The sequence below is a fragment of the Hippichthys cyanospilos genome, chromosome 16, assembly GCF_059441005.1.
Source record: "Hippichthys cyanospilos isolate Australia breed blue-spotted pipefish chromosome 16, RoL_Hcya_1.0, whole genome shotgun sequence".
Classification (NCBI taxonomy): domain Eukaryota; kingdom Metazoa; phylum Chordata; class Actinopteri; order Syngnathiformes; family Syngnathidae; genus Hippichthys; species Hippichthys cyanospilos.
The window spans coordinates 13,334,037-13,359,773 of NC_142384.1; the positions used below are offsets into that span (position 1 = coordinate 13,334,037).

The 25,737-nt window shown below is 38.6% G+C and overlaps 1 protein-coding gene across 2 annotated transcripts in view; it reads left to right on the top strand.

Moving 5' to 3' along the window:
• grin2aa (glutamate receptor, ionotropic, N-methyl D-aspartate 2A, a) overlaps positions 1 to 25,737 on the top strand; it is a 114,121-nt gene that overhangs the window by 45,266 nt on the left and 43,118 nt on the right. For both annotated transcript variants that reach the window (XM_088436604.1, XM_088436603.1), the window contains exon 3: positions 24,350 to 24,516. In XM_088436604.1, the coding sequence (XP_088292730.1) occupies positions 24,350 to 24,516 (167 nt within the window). The remainder of the gene's footprint in view (positions 1 to 24,349; positions 24,517 to 25,737) is intronic.

Genomic DNA, 25,737 nt, shown 5'->3' on the forward strand with positions numbered 1-25,737 from the left:
GGTCATATTAGAGAATCAAGTATAAACATTCCCCTTAATAAATATCAATAGAGAACCTTGAATACCATGTTTTAAGTTATTTCCGGAATTGACGATTAATAATTTAGTTATTGATATTACAAAGTAAACATGGTATTGTTTGTTAGTTAGTTAGTTAGTTAAAGTTATTGAAAAAAACATAAATTGTATAATAATATTTAAGTCACCAGTATTATAAACAAAATGTGGTGACATTTATTATTTATGTATTATGTGATAAAGCAAATGCCTATATTTGATAGATACCGTTTGGGCAAGCATCCCTGGGGACCCCTTTTTCTATTAGTTTTTTTTTTTTTTGGACAGAAAAGCAACCAGATTGAATGCAGTGCATCACATGAGAGGTTATGTTTTGGAAAGAGCCAGCTTTGGGTGGCACGGCCATCAGTGTGAAAAAAATGGCCTTGTGCCGGGAAGGCTACACGTTTGACAGAATGAAGTGATTGAGGGAATGTCTGTGGGGAACTTCAGTGTCTGTCATTGCCTGCTGAGATTGTGGCTGAGCATAAACTTACTGTGAATTTGTGGAATGAAACCTGAATGGAGCAACTGTGTTGAAAATAGTAGTAGATGATTAAGGGAGTCAGAGGATTTCAGCTTGGAACTTGAGCTATTGATTTTGGAATGGACGTGAGAAAAGCACACTATTTTTTAAGCTAGCTGTGTGATTGTTACGTGTACACTTACTGTAAATCAGTTTGCTAACTTAATGCTTGACTGTTCATTTTTTCCCACGCTTCTCTGTGAGGTCCGAGTTCATGTGCATGCAGTAGGTGTTGGATGTTGCTACTTATGGTTAGAGTTTTAAACAAATCAGGCTTGAATGCATTCAGGTAACTCGCTCAGAATTATTTAAAAATAAGACATTTTTTGGTGCATGGTGCATGTTTGTTGAGGAGCACAGTGTAAATCTTTGCAGATTCAGTTAAGTACTGCATGCAAGAGGTGTGCTCATACTCCTGGACTTCAAAGAAAAACATAGGGGCTAAATTCTTTTCTACTTTTTGGCATCAAATTGTCAGGTGCGCCTGGGGTCTTTAAAAAAGAATGCTATTCGTCCCCTATAATCGGTAACGAGGCTGATGCAGTTTACCAAATTCCCAAACACCATTAACTACACTTGCCTTTGCATGGAGATGTGTGTTACTAAACCGTGAGGACACCCACTCATCGTAACAATGATTTGCTCTAGAAGATCGCATAAATAATGAGTGGAGACGAACGTTGATGCGTTTTGCCAGCTGCAGTCTCTAACATGAAGCCGTCTATTTACTGGACCTAGAGAAAACTCCGTGGCAGCTTTCCGCCTAGTCAGTCAAACATACGTTGGATCAGTCAGGCAATCAATATCAATCAAGCATCAAGTTAATGAATCCTGAGCAGCACATTACACTGGGGAGGAGCTTCGCAGCCTAAATGAAACTCTTGTCGTCTTGGACCAACAGTGTGCATGAGTGCAGATAATGCTCACAAGACTTTATGGCCAGACACTTGAATGAGGTTTATGTTGTGTAGGTGTATGTGTGTGTGTTTTTACAAGATAAAGCATTTAGTGCTGTGCGTGTGTGTGCGACGGTGAGACAGTGAGTCTGAGAGATTGCGGTTGTTGCGTTTGTTGCGCCGCTTTCTGCAGTTGTGCTCAGAATGTTGATGTCACACTGCAGCACTGCTCCACTTAGCCACCTCTCTTGCTCCCTGGCTCTCTTCCTCGCTCTCGCTATGTCCCTCATCTGTCTTACTTTTCCGCCTTTCCTTTTTCTCTTTCCTTCCTTCATCTGCTTTTCTTCTATCCTCATTCATCATCCGTCCTAAACCTCCTTGACGTCTTGTGTATATTCCCATCATGCTCCTGATATACTCCATCCATCCTTGATTATTTAAGCAAAAGCATTTAAGCGTTTACTTTTCTTTGTTGTTTGTCCAGGACCTGTCATGGCATGTATGTATGTCTGACTTAGATGAGAGGCAACAATAAAACAATTTTCAACACTTGTTGATGTTTACCGAAGGGGCAAAATGCAAACCATTTAGCATTATTCTCCTTTTTAATGCTCCGAAAAAGATAGCTAGGTTGAACCCAGGGGTATAGTCATACATAACTGTGGGTAGATAAGTATGTGAGATTTCAAAATGACTTTAAAATGAAGCGTATACGGCCGGCTCACCTGTTAGGCCAAATATATGAATATGAATCATAACATATGAAATCGATAATTCCATGTAGGTTTTGAAGACGACACACCTGACCTTCCTCCATCCTACCTCTTTCGTGGCCACGCATCCATGCGAAAGTCCTTTAAAAATTATAATTAACTTTGGGAAAGTATTTTTCTAAGCTCAAAAAAAACTTTTTTCAGAAAGTTTTTCAATTTGATCATTTTAAAACCTAGGCTACCCACACCAGTCACAGGACACAATCTAGCACATGCCACCTAGCTTCCCTGTCAATCGATTAATCAACTTTGTTTGAAGCAAAATTAATAATTAATTTTTTAGACTAGATTTTTGACGAGGATCCCAAAAGAGGAATTTTTGCGATGGTATTCCAACAATGGTTGTCCACAACAATGGTATTCCACAATAGAGAAGGAGTTATGAAGTGTAATAAATGGGAAATTGCTGGCACTGCACTCTGTTTGTCCCCATGTCCCCAACCGATATGCTTTACGTAGATTAGCGGGTAATTTGCCGTGAAAAAACAAAAAAATCACTCCATGAACAGCGTGAAGAAACACTGCAGTAGATGGATTAGTTAGAAAGACCGGCACGAAGGACGCCTAGAGAAACAGGCAGGCGGTCAAGCAGGCCTGCATGCAGACAGACAGACAGACACGCACACAGATGGACAAACAGGAAGGTAGTCAAGCAGACAGACTTTCAGACGGACGAGACCAGAAAAGCAGGCAGAGAGACAGACGCCTGATACGCAGACACACACACACATGTGCGCACACCAAACCGTTGTCTTCTTATCAACCAATCACATTGACCCCATCCGCTCGCATCAACTAGCTCGGTGAAGAGCTACAGCCTGTGACAGCCGCAGCCCCCGGCAACCCACATATGTCCATGCCAGAAAGTGGAGGCTAGCGCTGCAAATCTGTCTCTGTGTTGGCAGCAGCTGTCCCTCCACTGAGCAAAAGCAGGTCCCGGATAATGCAATCTGACCACTGTATCTCATGATGTAAATCCAGAAAATAACACATTGATAGAGCGTTTGCCCCACAATAACAGATTGGTGGCAAGATAGTTTCAGGGAACATCTGCCTGTGGTCACATAGTACCATGGCTGCGTTGGGATGAATTTGTTAGAAAGATACAAATCAGCATATTCCGACTTATCTCCTGAGCCAGCTCATCTGAGTAGAACGTAAAAGGATCAAACGTGAAATAAGTAAGACTCTCGGGCTTCATCCATGTATGAAAAATGTCAACGCATCATTTGATTTTAGGAGTGATATGACGTGTTGATGTCTTGTTGCATGCATCATTGCACCAAATGACTCCATCATTTTAGCCATTTATTCAGGTGCATTCTGCTCAACGCGGATCTGAAATTAGGGTTTGATTCGAATATGCTTTTCTGCTTGGGTGTACCTCAACTCCTGCTCGTTGTCAGCAGGAACCGGCTCCATCTCACTTGTGACATTAAAAAGAATAAGCAGTATAGAAATGGTTGCAGGGTAAAGAATGCATTTTAATAATAATTAAATTATTAAATAATTTAATAATGCAATAATTTAATAATAATGCAAAATAATAATAGTGATCTTAACTCTTGCGTATAGTAGATACTGATTCCAATAAAAAGCACCAATGTGACAAACATGTATGATTTGCAAAAAATCCTAAAACGAGTCCTATACATTTCAATATAATGGTTTTATTTTAAATTTCATGGAATTAGTCTTGACTTTTTATTCTTCTAATGTGTAATTTCTAGTTCTTGACACCCCTAACCTAGCTTTAATCAAAGGTCAAATAATTACATGTACACCGCACTGTATAAACATACAGCGAGAATAACGGAGCCTAAGACTGCAACATTAAAATACAAAATGGTGTCCTCCTATCAAATCAGTTCCTGAGGGAACCCAGTACTCATAACAATGGTTCCACCCATAGGTGAATTATTTATTAGTGATTTTGATTGTCTGACTGTGTGCTCCCAATTAAATATTTTCACCATTTCAGCATTTTCTTCACACTCCTAAAGCCATTTTCATCAGCATGGCCAGACGGGTGTGAAAACGAATAAGCGAGTTAATGCTTTGAAATGCATCAATGAAGGAAAATAGCACTTTGGTTGTGTTTAGAGTGAGAAATCAACATTGGAACATGGTTGATGGCTTCAAAAAGATGACTCTTCCTGATATGGCCCCTTTAAGTAAATGTACAATCTTTCATATACATGTTTAAATGACATTGAAAGTTCAGATGAGTTACAAAGTTCAGATGAGAAACAACAAAATCTTACTTTTTCCAATACATATTCTACATCTAGGATTATGCCATTATATGTCAATTATAAAAACAGTCATGCTCAACTGATTATAATTGGTGTAATGTGTGGCTGGTGGAATAAGTGTTTTATTTCAAGAGGCATATCAATAGGATTCCACCAAGAACTGAGCGTCACCTGCATGCCGCCAGGCTGCATTACCATGAATTTTAATGCTTGCGATAAGTGTGTTAGATACGCCCAGATAGTACATGGCTTGTGCGTGGTCGTGCATGCATGGGCATATGTCTGTTGTACTTGAAACTTGGGGTGAATGTAGGAACAGCATGATTTGAAAGATTTTTTTTTTTTCCATACACACAGTACTTGTTTTATCGTCTTTGCATCTTTGCTCCTGACAACACTACAGGGTGATTTTTGACATTTTTTTTTCTTCTGCCTCGTCATTCGTCAGGTGCTGGTCTACCTCTGTCCGCACTCATACCGATTCTTTAGTCTTTTTCTTTTTTTAATTTACACTTAAAGATAACAACATGTCTGGTTCCACAGTTACACTGCAATTGAAACAAATGTTTGAATTTACTAAAAAACATGTTATTAATTAAGGGATTAAAAAACTTCTGTCTTGCATTTCCTGACCAAGAGCCAATCAGAGAAAAGATGCAAATTTTGTCTGCATTCACTGGTTACTTGAAACACATCCCAGAATATCTCTTATAAGCAAGAAATGAAACCAGGACTAAGACAGGGAGCAACTACAAATGCATCTTTCTGGATTATAAAAGGAAGCCAAAGTGCCTGGAGAGAACACACACGGGCTCGGGGAGAACATGCAAACTAAACACAGGAAGGCCTGTGCGAGCTGGATTTGAATTTGGGTCCCTGAAACGGGAGGTAAACATGCTAATCACTGCGCCACCTGGTTTTTCGCAGTCAATTTGCAGTCCCACCTATAATATTTATTTATTCTTTACATACTTACATACTATCAGAATACGGATGATTCCATGTGCACGATCAACACTGTAAACGATAAAAATTCCCAGACTGGGTTCATCTCGATAGCATCAGCAAGAGCATTGGCTTTTGAGGATGAATACGTCGAAGCGCAAATACTCCACGCTTTGAATCATGGCTCAACTTGAATCTGACATTCAGTACTAAAGGCAGATGCACTGCTATTAATGTTGCGCTAGGCAGACCATACATCGCCGGAACGATTTCTCACGTGAAGGCAGCGAGCTGATGAGGAATCCTCCCTCTCTTTGCTGCCTTTGTGTGAATTTGCATGATAACGCAGTCCCTCTTCCGTGGCCCTGGCTTATGGATGTGCATGAAACACAGATGATGGAGACTGATAGCGTAACAATGAGACCCGTAGCAGCGAGGTCTTGGAGAGATAGGAGAAGGGGTGAAATGGATCTCAGAGACAAAAAGTTTCATCTTACCTTTTTAAATTGGTTCTAGTTATGTAGCAGAAATAGAGTGCAAAGAAAGAAAGAAGAAAAGCAACCACGGCCCAACAAATTATAATTTATAACTGAAACGCAAGGTTTTTTTTCAAGTTTGAGTTCTTGATGCAAAATATCTATAAGGACAACTGGACAGGTGCCTTAATGATATCCAAAACATGATTTCAATAAATTGCCTTAAAACAGGAATTACAGCACACTTTACACGCCCCTAAAATGTTATTTTGAAATGTTATTTTAAGGATGTGGCTCTTTGTCATGCAAGTAAATCAATCATAATGATGTTTTAATTTGATAACTGACTTTCCAAGTTGCATTCACACAGTCTTTCATTCAAAAACCAAATGGTTGTAACTATTTAGTAACACATTTTAACAATAAATTGTTTCATGTTCCAAATAATTTACTCTTAATTTGAAAATTAAATGTATTGTTCCTGACACAATAATGAAAAGCATGAAATTAGATATGCTCATCTGTTAAGATCTCATGTACTAGTGCCTCCACATATTCTCATGGGTACGCATACCCAAATTTTGGAACCACTGGTGTAAATAACTAAGTTTTCACTCTGGATACATGACTGCATTTTCGAACTGTTTGACTTATTGTGCGTTGTCCCGTTTATTCCAATGATGAAAGGGAGCAATAATTGTGAACAAGTAGCAGGTAATTTGTTAGGAATTTATGATGACAGGGATGCGAGAACGGATCGGATGACCCTTTTCTATGTTGCAACTAGGATGACCTGCCTACAGGCCATTTGACCTATAGATACAAGGGAGCCAATTCGCATACATTTAAGCCACATCACACACTCAGTTATATATGCAGAAAGTGTCTAAGCCCATCTCTCGCTAACGCTTTAAGCATGTCTCCGCGAGCCTTACCACCGTGGCTCGCTGTATCTGTAACATTTCTGCCTCTTTCATCAGGCAAGGGAGGACATGACAGGCCACCAGGACTTGATAATGCTGACCTTTTTTCTCATCATGGCAGCCTTTTGATTCCCCTCTTCTCCTCTCCCCATTTCTACCCTCCTTCCCCATGCCCTGTCTCCACACTGTCCAAACCAAATTAGCCTCTTAGAACTCAGCAAGGAATGGGTGTGAATATGAGAATAGCAAGGAATTAGACTTCACCGTCAGGCCTGCTTACGCGAGTAGTCTTTGTATTTCATTTAACCACAACAAAAGCAGCGAGCTTGATCAATATTGATTGCATCGGGCTGTACTGTTATGTAGTATGCTTGCAGTTCGAGCACTTAAAACTCATTCACTGACTTAAATCTAAAATAGGGCGTCGGTGCCATCTAATGGCGATTGTGCATCTGTAAAGTTGTTCCCAAGATTGACATTTTCTTGGGGAGCATCATCAAGCTATCTCCCACCCATCTCAGTGGAAAAAGGAAATGGAACAATTATACCAGTCAATGGCAGTGAAGTACGTAGATACATGCAGTAAAAACATGAGAACTGTTTCAGCTGCAGTAATGATGCATATGCATTTAAAAGACTGGAAAACATCACACACATACATATGTATGTATGCACATAAATATGTATGCGTATATATGAGATAAACAAAGGCATACAATTTTAACAAAGGAGTCACCATATTATAATTTAACAATAAATTCCTTCATGTTCCAAATAATTTACTCTTAATTTGAAAATAAAAATGCACTGTTCCTGACACAGGAACAATATATTACATTGTATTATAATATATTATAATAAAATATATTATATTGTTCCTGATATTGTTTAGATATCTGCAAATATTCAAACTAAGATGACTATACATATACAAATATGGGCATGCTTTACCGCCTCCAAAAATGTGCGATGGAATCCTGAGCGTTGTGACCATGTGAAAATGTTGGTCATTGTAAAAATGTTAATGTTGAGCCCTGATCTGGGAAGGTCAAATATTTGAGACACTCCAGTATGGATTGCAGTTTAAATACAAGTAAAAGACATCAATAAAAACTATCTTGATCAGTTTCAGTATCACATGAGCATTGTCACAGTTTTTTTTTCGTTATGTCCTACGTTATTCAATGATGTTCATCTAGGCGACAAGACACTGAATTTGTTTGTATGTGGAAGCTGGCACAAGATGGCTGGCAGATTTTAATCAATCTTTTCATCCTATTCAGATCTGTTGAATAAAGCAGAGTCCTGTACAAAACATGCGTGTTTTGGTTTTGGAATGTGTTGGGTTAAAATAAAGTGAAATGCTCAAAATGAATGAATGAAGAAATTGAATTCAGATCAGGGGACATGTGTTGAATGAAAAGAAAAAAAAACAAGTTAAATGCAGTATCAATCAAATGAAAGGGATGAAAAAAAAACCTTGTAAGATCTTTGAGGCTCTCAAAGTTCACCTATAAAGTTGCATGGAGCTACACTCCAAATAACATCTCTTATAATAGTGTCTTTATTTTTGTGTTTTTTTTTTCCTCCTCAAGGTTTCCGTGCTCCATCGTTGACCTCATGTAGAATACCAAACACCCCAACAGTCACAAGAACATGTCAACCCATTTCAACATAATTAGTCACAGCTTTGCTGCAATCAGTGTCCCCTATTTCCACCTCCCTTAGTTTCAAGTTTCTTTCACAAAACAGGACAAAACTGAAACAAACGGTGTCATGGGCAGGGAGGAGGAAGGCGAAATAGTGGCAAGTAGGAGGAACTCATTAGTGAAAGAGTTTAAGTGGGATGATGAGAAGAACCTGGGGGGAAGGACAGGATGTGATAAGACAGGATTTGGTCTGGGTGAGAGAGGGAGAACCAACCATGAGGGATTTTAAAGACAGTAGATGTATTTCAACTGTATTTCAACTTTAATTCCTGGTAATATAGGAAATAAGAAATTCAGGTGACATCCAAGGCTGGATGAATATCGTTTCCACGTAAAACTGCACGTATATATATATATATATATATATATATATATATATATATATATATATATATATAATATATATATATATATGTTTATATATATGTTTTTATATATATATATATATATATATATATATATATATATATATATATATATATATGTTTATATATATATATATATATATATATATGTTTATATATATATATATATATATATATGTTTATATATATGTATATAAACACACACAGACATTTGTTCCCCCTCTAGAAAAAGAAAATCAAAATATTACAAATAGTGTTATTTATCCCCCACCTTATAGCACAAGCACATAACCTTGTACACACAAACATGACACAGTAAGTCTGCTTCTCACAGGCTTCTTGAAATGCCCTTTGATCGTCGTCCCATGAGGCTTTACAAGTAAAGTGATGGTATTTTCGCAGTTTCCTGACTGCTCCATTCAGGCACCGCCACCACTTTCACTCTTGCTCTCTCACCCACTCACACACGTACACACGCATACAGGTATGGATAATTAGAATGCAATCGTACCCGCCCTTTTTCTTTTTGTTTAGCGTGGATGTGTGTGAGTGACTTAGAGCTGCAGGCTCTCTCATCAACAAGACAGCAAAACAACTGGTGTTTGTTTTCCTTCTGAGTCACTCGCACAACATCAGAAAATATTGTTTGAGGATTATAAGTCAAAGTCTAGCAAGGCTATGCCAAAGGGCCTTGTTTATCAAGGAGCAAGGTAATCAAAACTCCATTTTCCTCAATGCACAGTCATACTACGATTCGGCATGCTGAGAAATTAATTTACTTTTTGATGGGTATCTAGAGAGTTGTTTATTTTTGAATAGCACAAAAGGAGCATATATATTTGTCTTTTTCAGTCCAGCCATCCATTTTCTTAACCAAGTGTTCGTCACGTACTCTTGTATGCTGAATATAAAAAGAAACAACACATTCACATAAAATGTTTTGTTATTCCACCACCCTGCAGCCATGGTTATGGTGCATTGCTCCTACTAAGCACAAAGTATCCTCCGAACTTTGCAAACTTGAATTCTTAAATGAGACACAAACTTGCTTTTGATCATTCACTAATTTATGGAAATTTCAAGGCACTGAATAAACGAACAGTCTACATCAGAGGTCCCCAACAACTCGGCCGTGGCCCAGTACCGGTCCACGGATCAACCGACACCAGGCCGCATCCGAAATAACTAATTATTTCTCTTTCATGTATTATCCAAGTCTGAAACATTTATTTTGAAAACTGACCGCATTGTTTTGCATTCATTTCGCTGACTTGAGCGCCAAAATTTGAAAAGGGAGCAAATAAAGGTGAAATAGTGTCCATTTTGGTGAAAGATGGTGAAATTCACTCCTTCTCTCATGCTATAGAATCCCACCCAATCCACCTCTTCTGCACACTCAAATACTCATATCCCCACAATTGCAGTGATAGTTGTACCGATCCAAAGCTGCTTAATAGCAGAGTAATTAGGATGAATTGGCTTATGGAGAGGCGGGAGGGAGTGAAGACATAATGGTGTCAATCTGGCTCTATCATGCACATGCACACACTCAACACAAACACTGATTCAGATGCAGCTGGCTCTTTTTTGCGCTCTTTCATTTTGTGTTGAAAACATGAAAATTAACTGTAGAGGTGATTAAATTGTTGATTATTATGGAAAGCAGCCGATGAGTATGTCTGGATTCAGTCATGGGATTTCTTTTGAAAATGAAAGTAGCACCCGGCTACACCGCTATGCTTGTTTGTGCATTTGCACCTGGTTGCAACAGTGGGATTGTTTTGCAGTGATTGGATAATACCGCATTGATTCTTGGCTTGCAGTCGGGGCATCGGCAACTCCTCCTGTCACGCTCTCCTGTTTTCATTGTGTGGTGGCCAAATCTGTTGTTTGTTTAGCTTGACACCCTCTTGGTTCAGGTGCAGAGCTACTGGCCATTTTTTTGTAAGTCAACCTGAAAAATTCTTTACAATAATAGGTTTTATGCACTTCTACTGGTTTCAGCATTTTCACATTTCTGAGTTAGATCATTAAGCCATCTTCAGCCTATTATCCTCACTATGGTCGCAGGGGACACCCTATACTGGTGGCCAGTCAATCACAAGTGGATAATGCTGCTTCATTCATATTCCACAAATGCAATTATTAATCTGAATACCATGTTTGGATGTGTTGTACTGCAATAAATCAATTTGTAATGGGAATTTTGGAAATTACTTCCCTTTTTAACCCTTGTGGGAATTTCCAAATTATGGAAATTCCTTTGTTTTTTGTTTTTTGTTTTTTGAAAGATATCATAAAAGAATCACTGGGACATAAAGTGGGAGGGAGGGAGGGAACTGAAATTTCTAGCAGATGATTAAAACATGTAAAATTTCAAAATGCAATGATTCTGACATTTCCATGTGATTGCAAGATTTTGTGTACAAACATAATCATTGTCCAAATTTTGGACCATATAAAACCATTATATTTAGAATTTTTAGATGCATTTTAATAGGATTTATGGCATTAATTTTCCTGCAATTTTTGCATCATACTGTTGAGCAGCAGCTCAAACTATGTCAGCAACCAGAAAATACCATTGTTCATTTTTTTGTGGGTGTTAATACATTTAATCTACAAATGCATGGATAGAACTGATGCCACTGAACAATCAGAGTCGTTGAAGGAAAAAAAAAACGCCTTAAAGCATTTAACAAATTAGGAAAAAATGCAATGTGTATACTTTGCAAAGTTTGTGCACAAGCGTTAAGACTGTCGGAATAGGAAACACTAAGCATAATTGTGGTTGCCAATAAATACAAGTGAAAGGTGTTGTGAAAACTTGCAAGACAAATGTGTGGTGACGGTTGAGTGTGAGGAGAATTTGCAGAGGAGAGAAAGGACAAAAAGGAATGTGCAGCTTAGCATTAAAGCTGTTCTAAAGCTTTGAATGGCACCTGTGATGGAAGGTGATACTCTAATAGGGTACAGAATGGACAGATAAAGAGATCAGCTCACTCTCTGGGTACATTCCAGCAGGCCATCATGTCCCTATGAAGAGCTCGTCAAATAAAACCTCTGCTTTATTCAGAGCCCTTCCCATCAGCGGGGGCTTCTCTGATTCCTTGCCAAGCTCCTAGGAGCACCTGTGAGAGGCACAGAGAGAATGTAACCCGGTTGGGATGTATTAAAAATACAAAGAAGGCTCTTTGTCTTCGTATTGATAATATGTCATTTTCAAAAGAAAATACCCTTTATATTATTTAGTGATCTGTCATTCTCCTGATGAATCCAGGCCTCACCGCTAATACATTAATGCCTGTCATGGAATCCTCAAATATGTTCGGCTGTGTTTGGAATGTTTAAAGAGATCAACGTAGAAGTAATTCATCATTTGCTGAAACGTTAATCAAATGCAAGGCTGTTTTTTTTTTTTTTTAATAACCACAAAGAATGAGACCGTTGAATCCAGAAGTTGTGAAATTGCGCTTCTTTCAAAGGTCTTTTTAGCTTGTTAGTTTGGGTCTGGCTTGTAAAATGCTGCTTCCACTAAGTTCAGCATTTTTGATCGGGAATCTCATTTGTAAAATATTGTTTTGTTATTTATTTTATTTTATTTCTGAGATACAAAAGAAGGCTTTTGAGATCCTAGCTTTTTGTGTGTAGCCATGGAACAGAAGCTTGGCAAAGCATTGTTCTTACAAGCGGTTTTGGCAAACAGATGTTGAATCAGTGAGTAACAGACTGATGCATTTAACAAAGCAAAAAAAAGTGACTGTACAAGCAAACTTGCCATGGAAGCTAAAGAAAGGCTAAAGGAAAAAGACTCAGGAGTGAAGAGAGAAGGATAGAAATGGTGGGAGGTAGAACCAGAGAGGAGTGTGCCAAGTAATGTATCCTGCCAGTTTTCATTGTGTCGACAAGCGAAAGTGCTCCACAGAAGCAAGGAGGCTGTAATAGGATAAAGACTGTACTGCAGTGGGAGCGTGCGAAACGGAGGCTAAGGGGAGGGGCAAAAGCAGGAGAAGCGATAGGGTAAAAGCGAGCGCAAGCGATAAAACAAGCAATAGGACAAACCGGGCCTGACACACATGAACATGAACAATTTTGGCTCCGCAATCAGTGTTTTACACGCCACTGATCACTCATGTCGGGTTTGCCAGTTTAGCTTTCCACCACTTATCCACTGTGTTCTGCTGCAAGCTGTCCGGTGTTATTTTCGATGAAAACTACACTGTGGGGTTAGTCATCTGAAATTGCCACTTCATAAGATATCACCATACTGCGGATGGATGGATGAAAGGAAGTCCAGTAAACAGCATAATGTTGCCCAGGGTAGTCATTGTAGTCTAAATGTTAAGCAAAATTTCAAACTGAAAAAGACAGATATGTATAAGACTTTATTTGAGTATTTATGACCCATGTTGCAAAAAGTTACGATATTAAGAACACCTTGTAACATGAGTGTATTATAAAAACATAATGCTGGACTTTACCATCTATTACTCATAAATAAGAGCATATTACCTTAGTGGAAGATTGATCAAATTAATGACAACGATCATCACTTATGAAAGGTAAAAGTCCAATTTTTTTATAGGTGACATGACTTTCTAAAGCCCTTTTCAAAATGAGGGCCGAATGTTAGTGAGTGTTGGCTACATAAGCCTTTATACCACTGAGCATCTCTTTTGATCTTGTCGGGTGCATTCAAGGACGCGCACGTTTGCCAAAATGTCGCCAGAGGTCGCCTAATTACCGCCAGATGTGCCAATTTTTCAGGTTGTTGTAATTTGGGTCAAAATATATTCAGATATTGTCAGAACTTCAAATCGTGCTCTCAAGCACTAGCAGGTTAAGGTGGCTTCTCAGTATCTTTCTGAGTCTAGTTTCCGAGTCCATTTCCAGAGTCTAGTTTTCAATACCTTTGGGATTTGCCTCTGAAGACCAAATTCAGCTCCTCACTGGACAATTGGCCTTGGAAATGGAGATACCAGACTAAGGGTCAATGCTCTGCAGAAAATCTTCCAATAAACTTTGAACAGTTCAATATATCTCCTCTGTATAGATTTTTTTATGAGAGCAGCATAAGGCTTGGAGGAATATGGAGTCTCCCATCTTATTAAAAAAAAAATAGATTAATCTTTGCTGACAAAATGAGATGTGAGTATGGAGATTGTCGAAGTAACTCTGCAACAAGCTCTCAGAAACATGCTTTAACAGTGTCCACAATATTGGATTTATTCTGATGTCTAATATAACACACTGCAAATGTGAAATCAATATAAGTCTTTTCCAGGTCTTGAAACATGACCAGACTACGAAGGTAATGGCGGTGACCATTTTGGCCTGCCAATATTTCAGGCACATATGTAAAGGTCAAGCAGAATTAACGTGTCAGTGGAGGATATATACATAAAAAATGACACATTATGAAAAATTGGACTATATTACAGGCATACATGCCCAACATTTTCATTAGCTCATTGCACAGTGCAGAACTTAAAGCATGTCAGTTTTTAATTCATTAAAATGCTTTGCTTTTTAAGGGTCAACATTGTCAATTAGAGATGGCAGATTGTAGTGAGATGCCAATTTATTTAGGTGAACACCGTTCCTAAATATTATTGGATGATACTTTGAAACAAACAGTAAGAGTTGTGATCCATCAGCTGTTTCAATTCCAGATGAACTTTGAAACTCCTTGTCAATACAGAAAACACACCTGATCTTGCAGTTTTATCTGAATGCCCAAAGCGCTTTTTGGGAGATTCTGATTAAGGACTCTGCTGACTCTGTTTTTTAGCGAATGCATCACAGCAACACATCCCTGTGCAATTCCACCATGTTCAGATATCGATTCCTTCTTTTAGACAAAAAAAATCATGTTTCGCTCTGCATTTACTACATATTTTATTTGGTGGATAATTTGCTGAATATAATTCATGAAGTGAAAACTGCATGATATTATTTTATTTTAGGCAGCTCCTCTCTAGCGTGTGAGAATCATTTCTCATTGCCTGCTGAGACATGATTGCGTGTGTGGTGTTTTCAGCCCGCGGACATCGGGGCAAATAGATGCTGCACTCTGTGGGCCCATGTGCAGTAAAATTAAAAAGCATTTCATAATTTGCAAAAATGTGTTTTTGTTCTATTGTGACAATACCCCAGAAGGGAAATGCAAGCTGTTTATTTCCATTCCACCTGTGTTTTACCTCTTTTTTTGCCCTACTCAGAAGTACTTTAATCATGCACACAAGGTTTTGTTTATTGTGTTGACAATTATAAAAATGGCTTTATAATTCTTACGGGTTTAATGCCAAGTTCTTCCTGTTTGGTTTTCAGTACTAGCCAGCTCCAATACAAAAAAATAAAAATAATACATGATTCAGAGGCAACTTTTGCTACTAATGAGTATTTTTGGGGGGGGATACGCAAACGTTTTGGCCATAAAAAATTTGCACCCCTAGAGTTTTTCCATTGTAGTCTTTTATGAAATAAATGTCATTCTGACTATTGTTTCTTTAAGTCTGTTTTGTTTTCCACCTTGCATCACATTCATGAAAAAAGAGAAAAAACATGTTTTTTCTAAACGTTGTCATGCCCTCTGATCATTTAGTTGTGTTCTAATGAACATGGAAGAACACTTGTCTTCTGCCTCACATAGGAATTAAAGAAAGAAACATAATTTATGTAATAATTTACTTCTACATACATATCATGTTAGTTTCATTTCGGAGCTGGAGATCTTTTCAGATGATCTCAAATGAGTCTCTCATAGGGGGAGAAATTAAAGCCATTCACTCTAAAAGCAGGACAATTATTCCTTTTCAGGACAAGACACATGATGCAGACACGTACGCACACACAAAAGCAGGAAAATTAAAAGTGGAGTCGAGTGAGAGATTTCCCCTTGGCTGAGGCGCCTATAAATATGTGACTCATAATGTCTTTGATTTGCAAATTAAGGCTTTTTTCACAGCACTGTTCACTTTCACTGTTTCTTGCTCCCTTTGGTTTTCCCAGATGCAAGACTCATGTATCGACAGCATACGCGCCCGTATGCATATGTGTGTGCATGTTCATTAATATTGCAGAAGTCCTCAGGGGACTGAGCAGAAAGCTCCCAAACAAATCACTCGTATCTCATATCTGGTCCGGCCAATTGTGCTGATCCTATCAACAAAGACCCTGAAAAAGACCAAGAGAGAAGGGTTCAGATAGGAATAAAAGCAAAGCAGCGAAGGGAAGCGGGAAGGGAGATACAATGGAAGGAGGATATGGAGAGGATTTGGGTTTCGCCGAATGAGTATGTACGAAAAATGAAATGAGAAAAACTACCAATGGGTCAGTGCTGTCATCGTTAGGAGATATAAATTGACTCATTTTTCATAAATGCATGCTATATTCTTGGCCACAGTTTTAAAGATGATTTGCAACTGCAGAAGAGCTTTTAAAGTGGGTCAGCTCCACTTCCCTTGCTGGTGATGCCATGCACAACTGAAAAAATATTGAAGTCCATGTTCTGTCAAAATTTGAAAAGTATTTTGCTTGTACCTATGGTTTATGAGTATTTACAGTACAACATTGCTTTTTACTATCATTTAAACTTCCATGTGTCGATAACGTCGATATTTTAAGATAAAGACAATCCAGTTGCTGAAACGTACCCTGCATATACGATGAATGCTTACGCTATCACAAATTTTAAATCTAATATACAGTAGCAGTCAAACGTTTGGCAACACTATCAAATTACACATTAGAGGGTCAAAAACTTGCTCTTGAAAATGAAAAGCTGTGGTGTTGGGACTCAAAATTTACAGAAATGTAAATTACATTACATTAAGCCAATCATAGAAATGAATTACAAAAGCAATTAATTTCAAGGAAAATACCAGACACAAACGAAAATGCAAACAAGCTAAATGCAAACAGGGCAGCGCTATATAACATGATGAAGATAAGAGCTAATATTAGCTAGCATGTTATCCACAGTCACAAGTTTTTGGATCAACAAACTAATTTCGGCCATATTACCATACAACAACACTCTTACAAAGAAAGTACAACTTACTGACAGTTGTGGGCAGATTTCTCAGACAAAACAATGTGTGCGTCACCTACTCTTCTCAGAAACACACCATCCTTCTCACTACAAAATGTAATATCAACAGTGGCCAGAGATGGCGCCAAAAAACAAAGATCAAGCCAAAAAAAAAAAAAAATCACAAATAAATGAACTGTTAAACTAAATTGGTTCCAAAACATTATTTCAGGTGCTTCCCGGTACCAGTTGATTCATGGACCGGTACCGGGCAGCAGACCGGTGGTTGGGGACCAATGTTTTCCAGACAGAAATTCTCGTCCTCATTTCAGGTCATTAAGCATCATCGACATCATAAACTTGACTGAGAAAATACCAAAAAGTACCCAGCTTTCATCTTGTTCATCTTGGCAAATAATTTAAAAGCGACCTATTTAACAGCAGATTTTTGATGACAACAGAAAGAAAATCTCTTGTCATCACTCCCTTTGAAATAGTTGACCGGGCAGCAAACATAAAAAGGTGTGACTTATGGTGTGTGAAATACGGTAAATATTTATGCTTACTCATCCGATGTGCAGTCTTTATGTTCAAGGCTTTCTTCACTGTCAAAAGAAAAATTGAGGAGACTTGTTTTGGTTTATCAGCTCCATTGCACAAATATTATGGTCGGTGGCCCACCAAAGAGGCTGCGCTAATCAAACCTGGCTGTACAAATGTGTTTTTGACCCAGTTGAGTCGCTCCCCCTCTGTTGAAAGAGCAAAGAGCCACAGATGCTTGTGTCCACTCACGACTCAAGTCAGATAATATTACCGTCCCGGGTCCTCCAGCGAGGCTGCGTGAGGACGACCCTGATACTCCAAGATGTTTGTTTGCCTCCAACCAGCGTCATCGATGACTCATTTTTGTTTTCCGTCGCAGTCGCTTGTCGACTCTGTGACCGTTTGCACTTTCACTATGTTCCCAACAATTTATGTATGTCCATGTTGGACTTGTTGCCTTCTAAATTCAGCATCTAAAAATACTAAATGTGATTTTTCTGTTGTGGACATTCACCACATTTCGGAAAAAATGATGGGGTCTAACGAAAAAGGTCTTTTCTAGAGTCGTAGCCACCGATATGATAATTCTGACGTTTTGGCTAAATAGCTGATGTAAATCATGGTTAAGATTGTGCCCCGCTGGCCCAAAGTTTGTTTGTGTGTAAAACTGAGCACTTTGTTAACAGATCTGGCCTGATGGACTCCTCCCAGGGGTGCTGTCCTTCTGTTTGGCCAATGAAAGCAGCCAATTACTCTGCAGGCCCCGCTGGCATCCAATCAAACGGGAAATGGGAAAGTTTAGAGATGATGATGGGGTTTGGGGAAGAGCACTTACGGTGCACTTTGTCAATGTTGGGGGAAATCAGTGAGCTTGCATTACTGCGTGGATCTATACTGAGAAAACAGCTCACTTTCAATCTTTCTGCCCTTTGCTTGTTCCAATATCAATAGTGAACAATGACTGAGCATTTGTTTGGGTTTTTCCAGTGTGGTGCCATAGCAGGCGGTGCAAGCCAAATTTTAGCACTTTATTCACGGGGTAATTATTGAATGAATACATTATCGATCTGTCACGCTTCAGTGTTCTTGCTTTGATAATGATTTTTTGTTTTTTTTTGGGGGGGGGCATATATTGGGTATATATAAGGCCTGCTTAGCTGGTGATGATGATGCAATATTCTTTTTAAATTGTGTCAATCTAATCTTTATTTTTTTTTATGCTTATTAGATCAATTTTTTTATGCATCAGGTTTTTAGTACTTGAATTATTGAAGGTTGGAAAAAAAAGGTCAATCACACACTGAAGTGGATGCTGATTGGCTGTCGATATTAGTTTTCTTAGTTTAAAGTGATGAATGCTTGAACAATGAAGATATGTACTGTTCCAGGTCGTTCAATAGCTCGATTATTTCATCTGACTAGTAAAAAAAAAAACAAAAACAAACAAACATTGTGAGTTCCTGCCTTGCTGAACTATGTGTGTAACATCACCCATACATCCTCCTCATTGGTCTTTTTTTTCCCTCATCGATGTTCCTCATCCTTTCGCTCGCTGACATAGCTCTTTGCGCTTCTCCACATCTATCTTCCTGCCACTTGTTTCATCCATTCCAATTGCTCCCACCACCACCCAGCTCTGTTTGCGTCCCCTTGAAAGTAGGTCTCTCTATGTCAGTGTGTGTCTGTCAGTGGCTGCACTGATGAATCACTGATACTGTCAGCAACGTTAGTGACGACCATAACAGCTGACTGATGCATCTTCACGATCAGCAAATTATGCGTTATTGATTTAACTCCACTTGGTTGTATGTCAAAATGGATGCGGTATGTGGTAATAAGATGGGAGATGGAATGTCTATCATGTACATGTCTTATGTATGAGGGAACATATATTATTGCTACAGCACCTGTTTCTCCATTATTCAAATTGTAAAATTGTTCAGTCTTCCATATGTGTATTTGATAAATAAAATTGTTCTTGTCTGCTTCATAATTCAAGACAATAATTGTGTAAATTTGGCCTTTTCTTTCTTTTTCTCTCCTGTGTTTTTCCTGTGCAGTGTGACTTGGATTAGGTTGTTTGTTGCCATGAAAAGAACTCAGCATGAAACCTACCCTTCTGGCATACACAACAAAATACATAAATCCTTTGTAGAATGTGAAGACTGGGTCTTTGTGGACAACCATTTCAATGTAACCATATAAACATGCATTTATTTGTGTTTGAACGTTGTGGGTGGGTGATGATGTGTACGCTAAGTATTGAAAAACGGCACCATCACATTGACGTTGGAAGGTAGCACAGCGAAAGATTGTTTAGCATGTCCTTCTCACAGAAGACACAGGTCTTCTCCCAGCTCTTGTTTTTCAAATGGAGTTTGCATGTTCTCCCCATGGCTGAGTGGGTTTTCCCCGGGTATCCTGATTTTCTTCTATGTTCCGGATCTACCCTTGTGAAGTTAAGGAATTGAGATAATGGATGGATTGATGAAGTGTTAAAATATTTGAATTTTACAGTTTGGGTTAAACTGTATGGAGAATTCAAACTGGTATTATAGAGCAGGGTGAGGTGTCCACAAGTAAAACCATTTTATTTTAATTACAACTTTGCTCATTTTATTCATGTATTCTTTTAAATGTATACCGGAAGATGTAGGAGAAATACTTTCTTAGAGAATGATCGTCAGGAGCTAGGAATTGATAATTGGGTACACAGCAAAAAGGAAAGTAGGACAAGAAAGATTCGAATAAAAGCACCAAAGAAAGGAGCAGCATGCGAAAGGAGGCGATGCTGGAGGATGAGATTAGGAGAGCAAGAGCGCTAAGACAGCTAAGATGAAGAGAATAATTATGATGGTTGGTGCTGCTGCCGCTGCTGCTGGCAACTTGACAACTTTCATAATGATGACCAGGGAATGACGATAACTTGGTCATCCATCCATAGATGATCCTCCGAACTTGCATTCAGACATACACTAAGAACAAACTTCTGATTAAATGTGTTTTCTTGGGTTTATTTAATATAAGTGTGTTAGTGTTGTTCTGCCTTACCATTTGCAAATCCGCAACAAATGCTATTTTTGATTTCAAGTGTGATTTATCTTTTCACAATTCCCAATAACATTGCAATATGATTATTATAGTGTTTTTTTTAACTCTTGACATCTGGTGCAACCGTTGGGCTCCTCCCACCTGCGGTCCCTTCTGAAGGTTTCTTATTTTCCCCAGATGGGTTTTTGGAGCTGTTCCTTCCCTTTCTTGGACCTTTGTTCAGCGGATGCTGTTGTGTATTAAGTTCTGTATGACTTTTTTTTTCACTTGTGAAGCTCTTTGAGACTGTGGTGATTCAGGGCTTTTCAAATAAACTTGACTTGACTTGACCCAGGTGGGTTTCTTTCCTCTTCCAACTGGACATGACTACTCTTCCGCTATTTAATGTGCAATGTGAAGTAAACACACTGACGCACACATTTTTTTCTACCAAGCAATCCACAAAAAATTTGCGGCCCCGACCTTGGCGATTGTCCCATACGGATCAAAGTTTTAGTCTAACAAAACGTAGCTCCCTTGAACTGTTGTTAAAAAAACATTTGGGACCATCGGTGGAGTGCTTGATTGTCAGTTTAGTTTGTGTGCTTAAATGAAACACAAAGTCCAAAATTTCTGTTGTAAAGAGTGATGTAAATAAGCATATTGTAAATTGCCACATTCGTGATGAAATAGTAACTTTATCACGCAATACATACAGTAAATAACAAATGTATGTACGTTAATTAGAGGTGCAATTAACGTACATACATTTGGGAATATGATCTTTGGGAATATGATCTTTGATGAAGTGGAAAATCCCCCTCGCATTACTCATGATTGTAACTTTGTAAATTCTTCTAGGGCATTTCCCAGAGGAGTGTAGCAAAGTATTGGCTTTATCAAATAGATTGGGAGTGGGTGGGAGTGCACATTGTGGATCAGGGGAAGGGTTGAAAAAAAAAAGCAGACCTCCTGGACAGTGAGTTAACGAAACTAAAGGAAGACACTGGGAGGAAGATATTGGACTTATTAGAGTGGGAGAGCAAGGCAAATGCAGAGACCGAGATCGAGGCAGGAAGGGAGAGAGAGGGATGATGTTATTTTGTCAGTGTTTCCCCGTGGGGGGCTTGGCTGCTTGTTAAAAAGTCCTGACAGAGAAACCACAGCAATAATGCACATCTACACACACATGCGCACACGCACATACAGAGCAATATACAATACTGTCTCTGTGCTATTCACTTTGGAGTAAGTTTCTTCCTCTCTGGGTGTGTTTTTACCATAGAGATTTACTGCCATAAAATAGTCATCTGTACCCAACACACGCTTTATCAACACATGCATGAGGGTAAATTTTGTGTAATAGTCGAAGGCCACTGTGTTGTTTGGTCTCCAAAACACATTCGGCATTTTGGAACCTACTCAAACACACTTTGCATTAATGTATGTGATTGGATTGCCAATAATGGAACGATTTTTATTAAGGACCGCTTTTCCCCTTGCTGCAAATCAGTTTAATGATAGCTTGCTTTCTGCTAAGCATACACAATGTACTTGTAAAATAAAGAGAAGTGCATATGAATATAGTTGGGAGCAGCATATCTTTCAATTGATGGAGCTATAGCCACTAAGCACAAACGAGTTTAATGTTTCAGCTTTGCTAATTTGCTTCAAATTAATGTTTATGTTTTTGTCAGCAATACTGAGTCCACATGATCAAGAATGCACAATTTGTACATTTCTTTACATCCATATAATATGTGCATAATTTTACCTGAAATATATTTTTACAATCATCAATGCAGTTCATTGAATATTGTAATCAACTTGTTTTGTATTCCGTGGCTGTGGTGACTCCGATTGGTATTTTAGGTCTCCTTTTCCCCCCTACAGAAATTTCCATCTCTATTGTTTTGCTGTAGCTATTTCTATCCCCTGTCTGGTTATATTTAGCATCGTGCCACAGAGGATTTTTTTTTTCGTCACATCACTGAGCCTCTCCTCTGGTGGACGATCCCGGGCTTTAAAGCTCAGCATAAAATAGGCTGTTTGTGCCACTGGTGCAGCTGTACAATAAAAGACATCCCTATACTTTATATGACAGCATGTTAGGGTTCTTAGTCTTTAGCGGGGTGAGTGTGTAGCCTACAAACCCACAAACACTCATGTTGTGTGGGTGTGTGCACATTTGTGTATGTGTACCTTTAGATCAGCTAATGCTTGATGATATCTGCAGCAGAGGATATGAGGAATTTTATTCATGACTTCTGCCTGTTTCAACTTCTCATAGTGTGTGCCTATATCACTAGTACATAATACAACAATGTAAATGTACTACTTGCGCATTATTTTATGTGCAACCTCGTTATTACAACAAAGAAGCAATTAGGCGATGCTTGACGAAAGAGTATTTTTGCAATATTCTATGCAAACACTCTAAAGCGGGTGCATTGTATATCGAATTAGAGGTAAACAATCATTTTAAGCCTACTAAATTGAATATTACTTATTTCAAATTTGAATTAATGTTATTCAAACGCATATGTGGAAAAAAAATGTCTTTTTGTTTCTAATTCAACCTCCCTAATATGGGGGTTGAAAATGAGGGGAAAATAACTCGACTTTTACATGGAGAAATACAGTATTTATAACTGTAACTGTATATACGTTTAACATTACAACTCTATAGTCACGCGAAATTCAAAATATTGCAATATGAATATACACTCTAAAGCCAACAGTAGAAAATCTCCCTGCTAGTCACAGTTAGCTCTCCATTGCTGCAAAGTGTGAGAGTGTTGACTACCGCTGTGATGAAGACAGGAAGTGACACGTCTTACAGCATGACCTCCTTGCTATGCCACCATGCTCCAGCATTACTCGAATTTCTATGCCATTAGAGCATGCAAGCGCATGCACACACATACACATATATAAGACTAGAACAAATGTAAATCTAGATATACAGTACATATATGGGGAGCAAAAAAAAAAAAAAAATCTTGAATTAATGCTAACTCTGACTACACAGTACACAGTTCAGAGGGCATAATCGCGCTAGGGAAGCAAATTCTACTCTATCTGCCATGCTATTCTTTTTCCAAGTACAAAATTTTAAAAAATGAAATTTAAGTCTTTTATCTTTAGGATATTTTGATATCTGTGATTACGCTTCACCTGTGAAGCTCTTTGAGACTGTGGTGATTCAGGGCTATGTATATATAAACTTGTGATCTGTTAGTGAACTCACACACTGTCACACACACTAAATCACACATTTAACAACTAACAAAACAGTACTCTGAACTCCCACATGCCCGTCTCGTTATTTTTGTCTAATTTCTGCCGTGTAATAGCCCTCACACAAATGAGTCATTTGGTATGAATCTACCGACATGAAAGGAGTTCATTTGTTCACCTTCAGTAGTGCTTGTCAGTGCCGTCCAATCGAATGTTTGAATAAATTAAATGGGGAAACAATCCAGAGTCCCGTTTAATGGAGTGTGTTTGAGCGAGTCATCGTGAATGGAACCCTCATTCGCCATGAACTTGGCCTAGGCGAGTTCTGCAGCCTGTCTGCACTGCGTCAAGCCAATTTGGGCTTAATTGAATAATTCCGAGCCCCTCACCCATACGCTATATTGCCATGCTCACTCTGTTGCCGTTGTGAGCTTGCACACGTGCAGGTGTGTCTGTTCCGAGAAGGTTATGATGTTTTTGGTTTTTTTTTGTCATTCTTTTTGAATGATACTTGGAGAATACGTTTGATGATGTCATGGAGTACGCGGAAGCAAACGTGTCTTTTCTCCCTGTTTGCAGGACGTGAAATCAACCTTCTTCCAGTTTGGCGCGTCCATCCAGCAGGAGGCTTTGCTGATGTTGAACATCATGGAGGAGTACGACTGGCACATCTTTTCGATAGTTACATCAAAATTCCCCGGTTACCAGGAGTTCATCAACATTCTAAAAACCACCGTAGACAACAGGTACAATTCATGTTGTTTTCCTTTAAGGGCCACTCTGGCAGGATAATCCTGTTTTTTGTTTTTCTAACAAGCTCAATGTGTGCATTGTTTTAAACAGGAATATAATCTTAGTTTATATGTTCAATTGTCTTTTTTTATTAGAGGAATTAGTTAACAATTGACAACTTCCATTACGCCTCTTAAAATAAGCACTAATGCAACACCCCTTTCCCACTTTTGATGTTGAAAAAAATCTGACACCATATGTCCAAATCCGAAGCGTATGTGGTCATCTCTACCACATCACAATTCAACCCAATTCATACAAAGTATCACAACGATTAGCCGCTACACTACATTGCACATTCATGAGAGAAATTATGAGTAGAGCGTACTATTCTTTCATGCCGGAGTTGTAATATTACACCGGATCCATGTTTTCTTTCTATGTATTCCGAGAGGCTTTTGTGAAGCCAAGTTGTGCACAGGGCGTTATGTATTGATTCATAAACCTTAGCTTGACTCGCTTCCACCACCAAAACTGATACCTCCTGTTTATGTATGCTTTCATCCTAATTAGGTCTTTGTTTGTGCATGCTTGATTTTGAAAACTTTCAAATTTGAAGACACCCTCGAGGGCATGTCACCCAGCTTGTTTTCCAAACATTACCTCATTCAAACAACTACTTAGTGATTGCATGTCACCTCCAACGCAGAGCTGCAGTCCTTGTCAGACACAAGCTAGCGTTTGATCCGCTATGGCTTCGATTCGCGGCAGCCGTCCACACCAGCTATTTTCTTGTAAGAAGACAATCCAACTAACTTGCTGTATCAACAATTGAACGTTGCTGAGGCAATAGCAGTCAACTGCAGTAGGTTGTTAGCTGTAGAATGTAGCAAAAAATCCAAAGAGCTAGCTGTTTGTAGGAAAATTTTTAGCATCCAAAATTGCCTGACTCTTGTCCACTTCAGCCTGCTGGAATAAAAAAGATGATCACAATTATCAAAATATTTTAGAGTTTGTCACTTAATAGGTTTGTCCATTTCAGAGCTCACATTTATTATCAATATTGTCTTGTAATACATGACCCAAAGATCGGGCCCCATAAGATTTTTTACACAGTTGCAATTTTCTTCCAAAATGTAACTGTTCCACCTTAATCAGCATAACCATCGCCTCATCTGCATCACATTTGAGTAATGCATATGCACGACAGCTAATAACCACATGCAGATTCAGCA